The sequence below is a fragment of the Agelaius phoeniceus genome, chromosome 14 (assembly GCF_051311805.1).
Source record: "Agelaius phoeniceus isolate bAgePho1 chromosome 14, bAgePho1.hap1, whole genome shotgun sequence".
In the NCBI taxonomy this organism is placed as follows: Eukaryota; Metazoa; Chordata; class Aves; order Passeriformes; family Icteridae; genus Agelaius; species Agelaius phoeniceus.
In genome coordinates, this window is record NC_135278.1 from 20157939 (window position 1) to 20172475 (window position 14537).

General features: G+C 52.7%; 2 protein-coding genes across 12 annotated transcripts in view; both read left to right on the forward strand.

Moving 5' to 3' along the window:
* The window catches only part of ATP11C (ATPase phospholipid transporting 11C (ATP11C blood group)), a 56316-nt gene extending 49692 nt beyond the window's left edge, over window positions 1-6624 (forward strand). For 4 of the 10 annotated variants that reach the window (XM_054641247.2, XM_054641252.2, XM_077186202.1 and 1 more), the window contains one exon: window positions 3335-6624. In XM_054641247.2, the coding sequence (XP_054497222.2) occupies window positions 3335-3451 (117 nt within the window). In that variant the 3' untranslated portion in view covers window positions 3452-6624. Of the gene's footprint in view, window positions 1-1149; window positions 1241-2090; window positions 2187-3334 lie in introns of those variants that run through there. The other 6 variants (XR_013184322.1, XM_054641249.2, XM_077186204.1 and 3 more) reach the window with 3 other exon arrangements.
* A 4708-nt stretch (window positions 6625-11332) lies between these two features.
* MCF2 (MCF.2 cell line derived transforming sequence) overlaps window positions 11333-14537 on the forward strand; it is a 55811-nt gene continuing 52606 nt past the window's right edge. The window contains exon 1 of one of the 2 annotated variants that reach the window (XM_054641221.2): window positions 11333-11531. In XM_054641221.2, the coding sequence (XP_054497196.2) occupies window positions 11411-11531 (121 nt within the window). In that variant the 5' untranslated portion in view covers window positions 11333-11410. The remainder of the gene's footprint in view (window positions 11532-14537) is intronic. The other variant, XM_077186199.1, reaches the window with a different exon arrangement.

Genomic DNA, 14537 nt, shown 5'->3' on the forward strand with positions numbered 1-14537 from the left:
TGGGCTGGGCTCACATGCAGTCAGGTAACCCCCACCCCTGGCCATTGAGGAGTCACAGGAAGCTTTGGGTTGGGAGGCTCCCTGAAATCACCCAGTCCAGCCCCCTGCCAGGGCAGGGATGCCATTCCTAGATCAGGGTGCCCAGGGCCCCATCCTGCCTGGCCTTGGACTCTCCTAGGGATGGGGCATCACTGAAGGTGAAAGCAGGGGAGATGGTGAGAGAGCTGTGGTTGTGTTTTGTGAGGATCCATGTACCTTCCACTTGGGTGTGATTTAGTAGTTTCCAGCTGGACACCCCTGTTGAATGGGCTGGGAGTGAGTTGCTCTCAACTGCAGACATAGGAGAGCTTGGGGCCAGTGCCCTGCAAGGGTGACCTGGGGATTTCTGAGCCCCAGCTCAGCTCACCTGGGAGGGTGACCCATTTTTGCCTTCAGCTGCTGAGCAAAGATCTGGCCCCTCTTGCAATACTTACTTTCAAGAGTGCTTTTTATTCATTTAACAAAGGCTCTTGTGAAATCACTTAGCAAAGCAAAGTGAGTGTCAACTAGAAAAGTCTCTTCAGATGTGCATCCCAAACTAAACATAGGCTGAGCCATATTTAAATGTACATTTTGAGTAAGAGCTTTATTGTAAGTGCCTGAAGGAGATACCAGCTCTGGATATCTGTGCCAGCCATCAGACACCAGAGTCAGCTGCCTGATTTGTAAAGGCATCTAGGACCAGGTCGATGATTTCAAATCAAAACCCTTGTTAAGAATCCTGACCTTAATATTGAAACAAAATAAAGATCAGTGTCCCCAGGGAAGCACACAGTGAAAACCAAAATTAGGGACGTTGTATGGGAGCCTGAACCACAGCTTGGTGGCCAAGGGTCCCTTCTGGAAGGGGAGCAAAGACTAAGGCCAGGTTGTTGGGCATTTGCCCTTGATCCCAGTCAGGGACAGGGTTTCACTCCCAGTGTCCTATAACAGCACATCAGCTCTGCTCGGCCTTTATTAAATTTTCTGTGTGGTAATGTGGTGGTTGTTTTTATTTTGTTTTGGTTCTGTTTGTTTTTTTAACTGCAAGGCGCATTTGTGTTTTCCTTGGTTTCTGCCTTTCTCTTTCTTGTACTGCAATTTTCTGTCTTTTGTGCTGTTGTGAACTAGGTAACGAAGCGCCTTCCTTCCTCAGGAACATCCACTATCTTCATGCTTTCTCAAACTTCCAGCAATCACAGCTTTTCTTGGAGTGAATAAGGTGATTTCCTTTCTGAGTCGCAATGTGTTGCTTGCTCACTGCTTTTTTCTTCCTTCTAATGCCTAACTCCTGAAAACGCCCCTTTAGATGTGCTCACACAGCAGAACCTCGCTTTCCCCCACCTTTTGCCTTAATTTAAATCTTCTGCTTAAATATTTCGTCTGTCTCTTGCCCTTGGGTCTCTTGCTGCAGCTCAGCTGGGTGAGCTGCTCGTGCTCAGGGTGTCCAGGTGAGGTGGACACAGACAAAGCTGGTTACGCTCTCCTTCCTTGCTGTAGTTTTGTCTCAGTGGACCAGACAGGAGTGGGACAAGGTGGAATTGATGCTGGTTGTCCTCTGGGTGAATTGTCCAATGGCTCAGGGCTGTCTGACCTAGGAGGAGCTTCCCCAGTCCATCCCACTTGTCAGTGCTGCTGTTGTGCTTTGTGTGAGTGATCAAGCCACAGCCCACCAGCCTCACATCAAGGGCCAGTCCTGGACCTGCTGGCTGTGGGACTGGTGGGGTCACCCACAGCAAAGCACCCTGACTGCCTGTCCCTGGTGTTTGGGTTCACTGCAGCTCTCCACCATTTCTTGCTGTTCTAAAATACCAGTTGTGAGGAGATCAGAGATGTCTTCTGCTCCCTCAAAAGCACCTGCAGCGTGAATCTGCAAACACTTTGAGGAGCAGGGCAGTTTCTGAGCACCCCCCATGCCTCTGGCACTGCAGACCCAGGCAGTGCTGGTCAGGGTGTGCTGCCCCATCCCTTGTGAAACGGGGCAGCTGTGAGAGGGGCTGTGTGTCCTGCACTGTGTGACCAGGCAGGCCCAGGGCTCGTGTGCTATAAGTCTCTTTGCCTCGCTGTTGCAGAGCAGCAGGAAGGCACCTGATTCATTGTCGGCCAGACCTTCTGTCAGACCTCTTCTTTTAAGAACATTCTCAGATGAGTCTAATGTGTTGTAACAGGTACCCTGTCCTGAGGATTGGGATGGTTTTAAAGGCATTGATTAACCAAATGTAACCCCCTCCAAATCAATTAAACCATGGTTCTTGTAATCCTCTTGACTCTCGGTGTGGGGCACCTGTCCTTGTGGAATGGAGATGCAATGCTTGGGATGCATTTTAATTTGGGAATGTTGTACTGTCCAACTTCAGAATCCCATATCTGTACAGATCCTTTCAAATATTTGGCAATATGTAAACAAATCTTTCAATCTAACTGCTGCTTCAGTCTAGTATTAGCACAAAATTTAATTTGAGTGCAGCCTGAATCATGCTAACACTGGTTATAAAAGCTGATACGTTACTGTGAAGGATGGAAATCTCAGTTGTTAAAATGATTCCAGTATTGCATCTGAATGGTACCAAAATCCCTTTCTCTAGGGTGCATGCTGTTCTGTCAGATAGAAATAAGTATGTTTTAATTCATCTGCACAGATGGGAACTAAACACGTGTACTTGTCTGTGTGTGTCAGCACATGGGACAGAGGCGTGTCTCGGTGTCCGTGTGTCTGCACACACAGAGCATCCTCCTACGAGCTGATTGTCAACTCTGTAGTGAGCAAATAGCAGAATAAGAGAAGTAAAAGTGCCTAATTGAATTCACAATTCTGCACTTAGGAGAGATGTTATGTGTGGGGGGCTGCAAACATAAACCTGCAGACTATCTACAAACCTCTCACACCCCCGTGCCCAGCCCTGCTGCTAAAGAAATCAGCTCTGTGGGCATGGCAGGGCCAGCAGCCAGCCTTGCCAGCCTCCAGTGCAGCTGGCACCCAGCCTGTGCAGCCAGCCCTTCCCCACTGGCATTAGGTGGTGCTCTCCACCACCACATACTGGGGCAGACTGCTGTTGGGAGGTGGCTGGGCCAGCACAGGAGCTGCAGGGGACAGTGGGGCAGATGCCACTTCTGGACTTCATGCAGCGTTTTGCAAATTGTGAAAATTTATTTATCATGTGATTACTTGGTTGTGAATGATATTTGGCACTTTTATCATGGCCTAATCATTCTTCTCCTCCTATATATAATTTTTTTTAATAACCCAGGGAAAGGTTTATGGGTTTGGGAATGTAACAGTTGCAATACATGTTTGTTTTCCTTCTGATTTTTGCAGGCTGGCCCCTTTGATCTGCCTGTGTTAGTGTCATACAAACGTATAGAGAATGGTTATGTGAAGGCTGAAGATGCTGTTACTAATTTGGCAGAAAGATATCCTCTCAGGATACCTTAAAGTGCTCCACACAAACATTGTCATGCTGTAGGAACCCCATGGTTTTAACCTGGCAGTGACCTTTGATAGCACCAAGGACTGCAAGCAGCCTGCTGGGAGAGCAGCCAGGGCACTGGCCCCACGTTAGGCTTTGGTCTTGAGGCTTCCCTGCCCTCCCAGAAAAACCAGTTCTGCCAAATCCTGCATCATTGGAGGCTGAGACAGCATCGTTAGGAGTTCACCCAAACAGCATGGATCAAAGTGCAAGAGTGCAGTGCCAGCCCCATCTCACACTGTGGGGCTTCTGTGCCTGCTGCAGATCTGCCCGAGAGCAGCAGGGCTGCTCAAGCTCCTGCTCTGCCTGACCAAAGAAGTAGCACAGACTTCAACCCAGTCACATTCCCCTGCAGCCCCCCGAAGGCACTGGGAAGAGGCTGCTGCCCTCACACAGAAGGTGGATGCAGCCCTGGAGCCCCTCCCTGGTCCTGGTGCTGGGGCTGTGCTGCCTTGGCTGGCAGCTGCCATCCCCAGCCATGGGTTCCCAGATGGGCACAGCAGGATCACTGAAAATTGGGGAGAAATCTTGGCCATTCTCTCCTCCAGGTGGAGCTGGAAACAGTCTGTGGTGTGTCCACAGCAGTGGTGTCCGTGTGAAGACCTGCAGTGCTGGAAGTGCCAGAGCATCCTCCCACAACCGGTTTGCTGATGGTTTATTCCTGCTGGAGAGTGAAGAAAAGGTGTTCTGTGGCTGTTTGTGATGGAAGGAAGCTTTTGTGGGGGAAAAGGAGTCCCAGAAGTTGAGCTGTGCCAGACTCTGAGCCCCAGTGCCCAGGCTCCTGTGGCTGTGCTTGCATTACTGCACGGTGCAGTGGCTCCAGCACTTGAAAGGGTGAGGGACAGTGTGGTCCTTGGCTGATCCCAGGGACATGGGCTGTGCCTGTCAACCTGCAGCTGTATAAAACTGCATCTTGAGTTATTTGCACTAAGAAAAAAGAAGACAGATTAAAATTGAATACATGAACCTGATTTCATTTTACATTTTGTTTTTTAAATTGGCATGTTCTTTTTAAATCTACCTGTACCATGGTAGTAGGAACTTTCCTCTTTAGGTTCTGCACAGCAGAGGTGAGATGCCTGACTCTCAATATTTTTTTTTTCTCTCTGATACTTCACGTGTGGAAAGAGCAGCTTGTTTTGTTGTGTTAAGTCACGAGCAGTGACAGAGCAGGCTGTGTGCCCCTGCTGGGTGGTGAGACAGTCCCTGCCTCGTGCTGATGTCCCCCAGAGGAGCTGCTAGGAGAAGCTTGGGGGCTCCTTTCAGAAGCAGCCAGCTCTGCACTGCTGCTGGGTTTGGCTCCTGCTCGCTCAGCTTTGTGTCAACAGAACAATTTGGGATAGACAGAACATTCCCCTCACCAAATTTGTTGAACTGCAGACTGTTAATTGTTGGAAGAATCGAGTCTTGCTCTCTGGCTGCCATCCCTGCGGTTCGGCTGCTGGCAAATCCTCTCGTGCATCATGAGGATGTTGGATGGCCTTACCTGAGTGGGAGAGGGCAGTGCACAGTCCCTGGGGCTGCTCTGCCCCCGCCCAGCACGGGAGGGATGGAGGGACAGGAGCACTGTATCATACACCCTGCACTGGCCTCAGTGCATGGCCTGCTGCATGCGGGGCAGGAGCTGCACTGCCAGCATGTGCCCATGGGCAAAGCTCTCATTTCCTGCTTCTCTTTGATTTTCCCATTTTCCTAGCTCATTTCACAGACCTAGAATTCGACTTGCAGACCTTGTCCCGTGCTCAGCTTTCCTTGCAGAAATGTGGTGCCTACAGATGAAGTATGTGATGAATGCAATGGAGATGTGCTCTACATGCCAAATCTAACCATTCTCCTTAAATACACGGTTGCTGACTTGTGTTTACATAACCTCTGAAAAACGGGCACTGAAATGCCTAATTCCTGTGATTCAGAGCCATTCCAAGCCCGAATGGTCCCAAGCTTGACACCTTGCTTCTCAGTTTGCTTTGTGTCGTGCTCTACTCCAAGGGTCAGGGTCTGTTCCCCTGGGATTCCATTGGTGGTGTCAGTGGGAGCAGTGGAACCTGACGTGTGTGTGAACTGTTCAAATAGTCATGTAACCAGGATAATTTCTGCTGCCTGTCTCAAGACAGAGCCTTCTGAGAACCAAATCTTGGCCTTTCCAAGTGTCCTGTCTCCAGCTGGAACAACCCATTGCAATAGCTGTATGTTCAAACCCAAGGTGTGCAGGGTGGAATTCATGTGGAGTGTCTTGAATTGCAGCTCTTTTGGGGAAAATGCAGTTTTTCTTGGGCTTGGATCCTCAGGTAGTGCACTGGTGTAGGGCTGGGTGCCAGGACAGGCGGGCTGCCCTGGTCCTGCAGGAGAGCTGATCCCTGTCACTCAGCAATGGCAAAAGCAGAGTTCTGGCTGTTGTGGGTGGCTCAGGGGACACAGGAGGCCCCTTCTGAGGCTGGAGAGAGGCAGAAGTGCTCACCAGGTCTGTGAGGTGTGAGGCAGCAGGACTGGAGCGGCAGCGGTGGCACAGGGATGCTCTGGTGGGTTCCCTGGTGCCCTCACGGTGCCCCCAGGTACAGTCAAGGTCAGTACAGGCTTTTCGGTGGAGAAACTTGAAGGAAAAAAGGCTGGGGTTTTCTCATAATAATTTGTTGAAGTTTTATCACTGACTAGTGACACTGAAAGATAAGGAAAGTAATTAAGATTCCCTCTAAAACTCTTACGTGATAACAGTGGAGCTTGGTGTAGTCATAGCGACTTTTCAAAAACTAATCCTAATCATTATGAGAATATTATAAATGACTTGGAATTGCATAAAAGCTTCAAATTGAATTTGTATACACACAGTTGAAAAACTTTCCTAATACTGCACCATTTATCCAATTTCCCAGCTATGAATTTTTTTAAAAAACCATGTAGTGTATAGAAAATGTAAATTATATACAGGCAATGAGCAGATACATTTTCAGCTTCTTGCAAAAAAGGACTGCAACCTTACATTTTTTTCACTTAAATGCAATTTTATACATTTATGTTGCTTTATATCAAGGAAATTGAATGTGAATGTTACCTTTTATGAATGCAACTTGCTCTTTTTTCATTACAGAAACTTTTGTTTGAAGTAATCAATAAACTTTGGTATGTTGTTCTGATTAATATATATTTATTGTCTCTCTCATCTCCTTGGATACTCCTCGGGGGTAGTTGATTGTGTGGACTTTTCCAGGGCAGTACGAGGGGCACAATCAGCATTTTCACAGTGGGGTAGGTGCCAGCAGGGCCATGCTTGGTTGTCTGATGTGGAGCAGCATTTGCCTAAGGAAACACTGCTTGCTTCTCATACATTTTTTATTTTTCCAGCAGTGTATTAGCAGTTGTGGGTATCAGCTGCTGCACATAGCTGGCCTGTGTGCTCTCAACTCCTTTCCCTCAAAATGAATGTTTAATTATGAAAGTGAGTCCTGTGAATTAAGTGAATAAATTGATTTAACTTTCTAGAATAGGTGAACCCAGGGCTTCAGCTGGCATTTAGGAGCTGATGTAGGTCCATGTGCCTGATTTCCATTCACAAAGTGTTTTCCTTACTGCTGTTTTGGTTCTTGGTTCTGTCTCATGGCTGCCTGTTATAAGTAATTTTTAGTTCAAAGCCTCGAAATACACAAATGAGGTTTGCAAAGTGCCTGGTGCTGGTGAGGTTCAGGCCCAATATTTGCATTGATCAAATTCAAACAACACAAGGAAACTGCGAAAGCACGACTCACAGTGTTTGTGTAATGCACAAGAAATTTATAGGCTTAACTTTCTTTTTAAGGACACGGCTCTGTTTCAAGCTGAAATGTTTGTAACGAGAACCTGACAGTTTGAAAAATTCTGTTTTGGCTGCTTGGATGCCTGCAGCTCCCATCAGGCACCGCAGGACAGATGGCTGAGCTATTTAAAACAAACTCTAACCTTTCCCGAGTACTATTGGAAACCAGATACACGCATTGAGAATCTGAACAGCGCCAGGAGTGATAGTGAAAATGTCTGCAGGGTGGAGGGGAGCTCGCTGAGCTGGCTGGCCAGGCTGGCAGGACAGGAGCTGTGGATGGGGGCTGGCCGCAGGTCACCAGTGCTTCAGAAAGCACCAAAATTAGCATTTCAAACACCCGTGTAGCCCTTCTGGTCGGAAAGGAGCAGCAGCGTCGTGCTGTACGGTGATTTTTACAAGGACAGCAGGTTTTGAAGGCCGGGCTGTTGGCCTGTGAGGGCTCTTGGCACGTGGAGGGGTCACGGTGTCCCTGTCCCCGCTGTCCCCTGCAGCTGTTGCAGGACATGCAGCCACTGCTGGCATGGGGCTTTGCTTTACATTTTCACACATCAGGATAACCTGCTAAGCTGGAAAATACACGGTGGCCTGGAGGAAGGGTGTGTGTGTGTGCACCTGTGGGTGTTCCTTCCCAAAAGCAGGAGCTGTAACAAGAAATAAGGCAAGTCTGACTGACACGGGGGAAAGTGAGAGTGGCAGAACAGAGTGGAGCCCCTCGTTTTTATTTCACATTCAAGTAGGAGACACAAAATCCTCCTCCTGATTAAACCATGCAGGTGTGGCTGGCTCCAGTGGGGCCAGGAGGATCTGCTCAGCCTGGACCAGCTTGGGAGGAGCCTCACTGGGCAGTGCCCCTGGAGTGGGTGATGCTGCAGTCTGCACAAGAAATCCTCCCAAACCCCTGCTCATGAAACCAGCCCGAGGTTAATTGCTCTTCTGCACAAGTAGTTTGCTGTGGCTGTGCTTACTCCAGAGGTGAGCAATTCCCTTGGACATCACTTTGACTCTAACCTGTGTTTAGCCAGCTCTGTTTTTCCAGTTCTCAGCACTTGACTGAACAGGTATTTTTGAAGGGTGATCTTTCAAATCCAAATAATGGCTCCAGTCTCAACCCAACCTTCTAGCCTTAATGTGGGAAAGGGAGAAAAAAGTTGGGGTTTTTTTTCAAATTTAAAAGCTTTAGAATTTTGTTTGAGTGGGGCTTTTTTCAGCCCCTGATCTGGAATTAATGAAATTAGTTGGAGTTCTTCCTACACCTTCTCCCTAAGATTAGATTTAAGGATGAGGCATTGCACCCACATGAAATAAATCTCTGCAAACAGGTGCTGTCAAGATTTTCCACGGCTTTAAAGAGCCCTTGCCCCTCACACACCAGTTTGTATGTGCCACCCTCAGGGTGCTAACATTGCTGTGGGGCCTGGACAGGAGATCCCTGCAAAAGAAACAGCCACATTTCTGGCTGTCAGAATTTCCTTTCAATCTGTCTCCTTGCTGCTCCTCTCTCAGGTTATCAGCTCCTGGGCAGGCAGAGGGTACCACAGCTCTGGAGGAGCCCAGGGGCTGCTGGCAGTGTAAAATGTGGGCAGCTGGAGGATGCAGAGTGCCTTGCTGGGATAGCTGGGCATTGAGATGCCCCAAAGTGAGCAGCCAGGGCCCCAAACTGTGAATCTCAGTGGCCATAAGGGAAAGCCACGAGCAGCTGCCCCATAAGGGAAAGCCATGAGCAATTGCCCCACAAGGGAAAGCCATGAGCAGCTGCCCCATAAGGGAAAGCCATGAGCAGTTGCCCTCCAGTCTGAGCTAACCCAGCTTTTCCAGCTGTGAGGCTGCCTGTGTCAGCTGAGCTGTCTGCAGCAGTGCAGCTCTGGCTGTGCAGGGCTCCTGCAGCAGTGCAGCTCTGCCTGTGCAGGGTTCCTGTGGCTGTGCAGGGTTCCTGCAGCAGTGCAGCTCTGGCTGTGCAGGGTTCCCGCAGCAGTGCAGCTCTGTTTAGCTGTGCAGGGTTCCTGTGGCTGTGCAGGGTTCCTGTGCCTGTGCAGGGTTCCTGTGCCTGTGCAAGGTTCCTGCAGCAGTGCAGCTCTGGCTGTGCAGGGTTCCTGTGGCTGTGCAGGGTTCCTGTGGCTGTGCAGGGTTCCTGCAGCAGTGCAGCTCTGCCTGTGCAGGGTTCCTGTGCCTGTGCAGGGTTCCTGCAGCAGTGCAGCTCTGGCTGTGCAGGGTTCCTGTGGCTGTGCAGGGTTCCTGTGGCTGTGCAGGGTTCCTGCAGCAGTGCAGCTCTGCCTGTGCAGGGTTCCTGTGCCTGTGCAGGGTTCCTGTGGCTGTTCAGGGTTCTTGCAGCAGTGCAGCTCTGGCTGTGCAGGGTTCCTATTCCTGCTGGCTGCACTGGGGCCAGCCCAGCCCACCTGGGGCTCGAGCCGGGGCTGGGCTGCAGAGACCTCTCCCAGATCCTGTCTAAATGACTTTCCCTCCATTCAGAGAGCAAGAAATTGATTGATTGATTGTGAAACCTTGGGGGTGGCAGCTGCATCTTCCTGGGGTGGCTCCATTCTCCCCAAACCCTGTGTCAGAAGCGGGTGTGTGACACTGGGGGGCTGAGCCCCAGCTCCAGCAGAGCATCCCCTGCACTGAGGTGGGGCAGAGCAGGGACTTTCAGCACCTGGATGGGTCCCGTTCTCCCTGGGCCGGGGCAGTTTGGGACAAACAGCATTCCTGTGATAAGAACACAGCAGGAATGTGGCAAGGCTCTTTCTTGGCTTGTAGCCTTGAGTATCAGACTGATTTTTCATGAGTACCTGCACATGAACTGTCCCTGTCACACACATAAGAAGTGCTTTAAGACCAGACAGAAAGTCATCTGCCCAAACTGTGGTGGTGAGAACCTGCTGTGGCACCAACAAGGAGCACTGGCTGATTGTTTTTCCTTGAAAAATTCTGTATCGGTGTGAGAAGGGCCTACCAAAAGATGCTGGGGTTTATATTACCACTGTTAGACCACGGCTCTTTAATTAATAGCCCTGACTGCTGAAGTGTTGGAAAAAGGCTGCTATTATAGTAAAGAGCATAATTAAAAGGTTGTTTTGGAAAAACAGGAGCATCTACTTTTCCATGCTGCCTTCCTGGGCAGCTCAGGCTCCTGAGAGAATGAGCTGGCATCGTTGGAGCCTCAGCATCAGGAAAAGTGAGACTGATGGGTCAGCCCAGCGCTGTGCTTGGAGCTCTGGCCAGCACTGGCTGGAGTACAATTTAATGTAGTGCTCATAAATCGTTCAAGGAATTTGCTAGAATGCTGCTTGCAAAGGATGGAAATGGTTTTTTGTTTGGTTTTTTTTTTTCCCCTCCAGAAGTGCTGTAGGCACTAAGGCAGGGAGTAAATCCAGCTGCAGGGTGGTTTGCTGGGGTGCACTGGGTATATGGTGAATTAAAGAAAAAAAAAGGACTAAAAGGGGAGGGAAAGGAAAGGAGGGGGGAAGGAAGAAGAAACAAAAGAGGGAACAGAAGGAAATACTGGAAAAAAGACTAAAAATCAGGGGCAAAAGAGGAAAAATAGGGGAATGGAAAAAAGGGGGAAGGGGGAAAAGAAAAAAGGAAAAAAGAGGGGGAAAGGGAGGAGAAAGGGGGAAGGGTCTAAACTAAAGAAATAGGGGAAAAGGGCGAAAGGAAAAAAGGGGAAAAAGAAAAAGGAATAAAGGGTAAAAAAGGGGGAAAAGAGGAAGGGATGGAAGAAGGAAAAAACGGCAGAAAAAGGGAAACAAACAAACAAACAAACAAGCAAACAAACAAACCAGAAAGGAAAAAGCCGGGTAAGGAGCTAAAAAAAAGGGAAAGAAATGCCCGGGGGCGGCGGTGCCGGTATCGGTACCGGGGCGGGGCCGGGGGCAGTGCCAGTACCGGTACCGGTACCGGGGCGGTGCGGAGCGGTGCCAGGGGCGGGCAGAGGCGGTGCCGGTGCCGGTACTGGGGTGGTGTCAGTACCGGGCCGGGGCCGGGGCGGTACCAGGGCGGAGGCGGTGCCGGTACCGGGGCAGGGCCGGGGCGGTGCCGGGGCGGTCCCAGGGCGGGGCCGGGGGCGGGCAGAGGCGGCGGCTCCGCCCGTCGGGCCCGGGGCGCGGAGCGGGCGCTGCGGGCGGGGAGCGCTGCCCGCGGCATGGCCCTGGCCCCGGCCCCGGCCCCGGGCGGGCCCCCGGCGGGCGGCACCTCGGCGGGGGACATGGAGCGCTACTACCGCCTGCTCCGCGCCGCCGCGCTGCTGGAGGCCGCCGCCGCCGGTGAGTGCGGGCGGCCGGGCCGCGGGGCTCGCAGGTGCCCGGGCGGCGGGGGGACAGCGGCTTTCCCGGGCACCCTGGGGCAGCGGCACCGCGGGCAGGGGTGCCGGGGGTGCCCCGGCCCTCCCGCCCCATCCCTGCACGGTGCCGGTGCCGGGCGCGTTCTGCGCGCTCGGTGCCGCTGCCCGCGGGAGCCCGGCAGGGTCCGTCTCTCGCGGCTGGCCCAGGGTTCGAGCTGCTGCTCTGTTATTCATTCACGGACGGCACGGTGGGTGCGGACGGCCCCAGGGGCTCAGCAGAGCCTTGTCCCCGCGCGGCCGGCGGTCCCGGTGTCACCGAGTGCGCGGCCGGAGCGCCCGGAGCTCCCGGGGTGCCCGTAGCGCCCGGAGTGTCCGGTGTGCCCGGAGCGCCCGGTGTGCCCGGAGCGCCCCGAGTGCCCGGAGCGCCCCGAGTGCCCGGAGTGTCCGATGTGCTCGGTGTGCCCGGAGTGCCCGGTGTGCCCGGAGTGTCCGGTGTGCCCGGAGTGCCCGGTGTGCCCGGAGTGCCCGGAGTGCCCGGAGTGTCCGGTGTGCCCGGAGCGCCCGGTGTGCCCGGAGTGCCCGGTGTGCCCGGAGCGCCCGGTGTGCCCGGAGCGCCCCGAGTGCCCGGAGCGCCCCGAGTGCCCGGAGTGTCCGATGTGCTCGGTGTGCCCGGAGTGCCCGGTGTGCCCGGAGCGCCCCGAGTGCCCGGAGCGCCCCGAGTGCCCGGAGTGTCCGATGTGCCCGGAGTGCCCGGTGTGCCCGGAGCGCCCCGAGTGCCCGGTGCCGGCGGCAGGCGCTGCCCGGGCCCGAGGATGGATGTTCCCCAGTGCGAGCCCCGGCGCGGCTCCCGTGGCCACAATGAAGAGCTCTTCCCTGGAAGTCGTAGCTCAGCTCTGGCCGTGGCTGCCCGTGCCCGGGTGGGAAGCAGGGGATAGATGTGTGTGAGGTGTGCTCCTCTGTCAGACACCTCGGTCCCCTCCCGTGTCCCGTGTCCCCAAGCACGCCCGAACGCCCGGCTGTGTCGGGAATTCAGCATTGTACTGAGGCCGCTGTGCTTTTGTGCCCGCACACCCTGAACGTGAGAAGCAGATGCAATCTGATCCCTTATCTCAGGCCGTAGCTGCCTCAGCGATGTTTCCTTTGGTGGACGGTGATGTGTTCAGAAGTTGTGTGGAGCCCTCACTTTTTCATTATTTTCATGATTTCCCGAGGGGAGTTACAGGTGTTTTTGCAGTGATGGAGTTACAGGTGTTTTGGCAGTGACGGAGTTACAGGTGTTTTGGCAGTGAGGGGGGTTACAGGTGTTTTGGCAGTGACGGAGTTACAGGTGTTTTTGCAGTGAGGGAGTTATAGGTGTTTTTGTTACAGGTGTTTTGGCAGTGAGGGAGTTACAGGTGTTTTTGTTACAGGTGTTTTGGCAGTGAGGGAGTTACAGGTGTTTTGGCAGTGAGGGAGTTACAGGTGTTTTGGCAGTGACGGAGTTACAGGTGTTTTGGCAGTGAGGGAGTTACAGGTGTTTTTGTTACAGGTGTTTTTGCAGTGAGGGAGTTACAGGTGTTTTTGTTACAGGTGTTTTTGCAGTGAGGTCTTTCCCAAACCGGGAGGGGAAGGGGCCCTTGGGTGGCTCCAGGCTCACTAGAGGATGCCTACCTGGGCAGGAGTGGGAGCAGGCAGAGCCATCACTCCTTGTTGGTGTGCAGCTGGTGGAGTGCTTGCAGCTGTGCTGGGCACAGAAAAGACACACAGCCCCAAAAAAGGCTCCCTGTCTAGTGCCAGCCTTCTTGACATCTTTGCAAGGCACAGCTGGGGTGCAGGAGGAATCTGCCAGGGGTAGGTCACAGGTGAGGGCTCTACCAACGTGTCCCCTGCTCCCCAGAGCTGCTGTGTCCATGCTCCTCTGAGGTGGTGCCACAGCACCTGCTGCTCTGCCTGCCCTGCCCAAGGCCTGCCCTGTTCCCCTCCCTGCACCCTCAAATGGGGCAGGTACGTGTAGGCAGGGGTGTCACAGTCAGTTAGCAAGGGATGCTGCTTGAATGGATGTGGGTAAATGCTCCTTGTGCTGCTGTTGGTGTGGAACAGCATGGATGTGGGTAAATGCTCCTGTGCTGCTGTGGTGTGGAACAGCATGGATGTGGGTAAATGCTCCTGTGCTGCTGTTGGTGTGGAACAGCATGGATGTGGGTAAATGCTCCTGTGCTGCTGTGGCATGGAAGCATGGATGTGGGTAAATGCTCCTTGTGCTGCTGTTGGTATGGAACAGCATGGATGTGGGTAAATGCTCCTGTGCTGCTGTTGGTGTGGAACAGCATGGATGTGGGTAAATGCTCTTTGTGCTGCTGTTGGTGTGGAACAGCATGGATGTGGTTTGTGCTGCTGTGGTGTGGAACAGCATGGATGTGGGTAAATGCTCCTGTGCTGCTGTGGTGTGGAACAGCATGGATGTGGGTAAATGCTCCTGTGCTGCTGTGGTGTGGAACAGCATGGATGTGGGTAAATGCTCTTTGTGTTGCTGTGGTGTGGAACAGCATGGATGTGGGTAAATGCTCCTGTGCTGCTGTGGTGTGGAACAGCATGGATGTGGGTAAATGCTCCTGTGCTGCTGTTGGTATGGAACAGCATGGATGTGGGTAAATGCTCCTGTGCTGCTGTGGTGTGGAACAGCATGGATGTGGGTAAATGCTCCTGTGCTGCTGTGGTGTGGAACAGCATGGATGTGGGTGTGGGTAAATGCTCCTGTGCTGCTGTGGTGTGGAACAGCCCCACTGCTGGAGCAGGAGCTGGTGCCACGGCCATGGGGACACAGCTGGTGCATGTCTGCTGTGAGCTGTGTACTGGGAACCAGGTGAAAGCAGGCAGTGGTTTCTTCTGAGCATGAGCCCTCCCTCCCAGCCAGCTTTTGGCAGATGACCTTTGTGTAATGGTCATACAGAGCCAAAATACCCCCACAAAGGCACACTTGTGTGGTTATAGCTGCAGGATCCGGACCCAT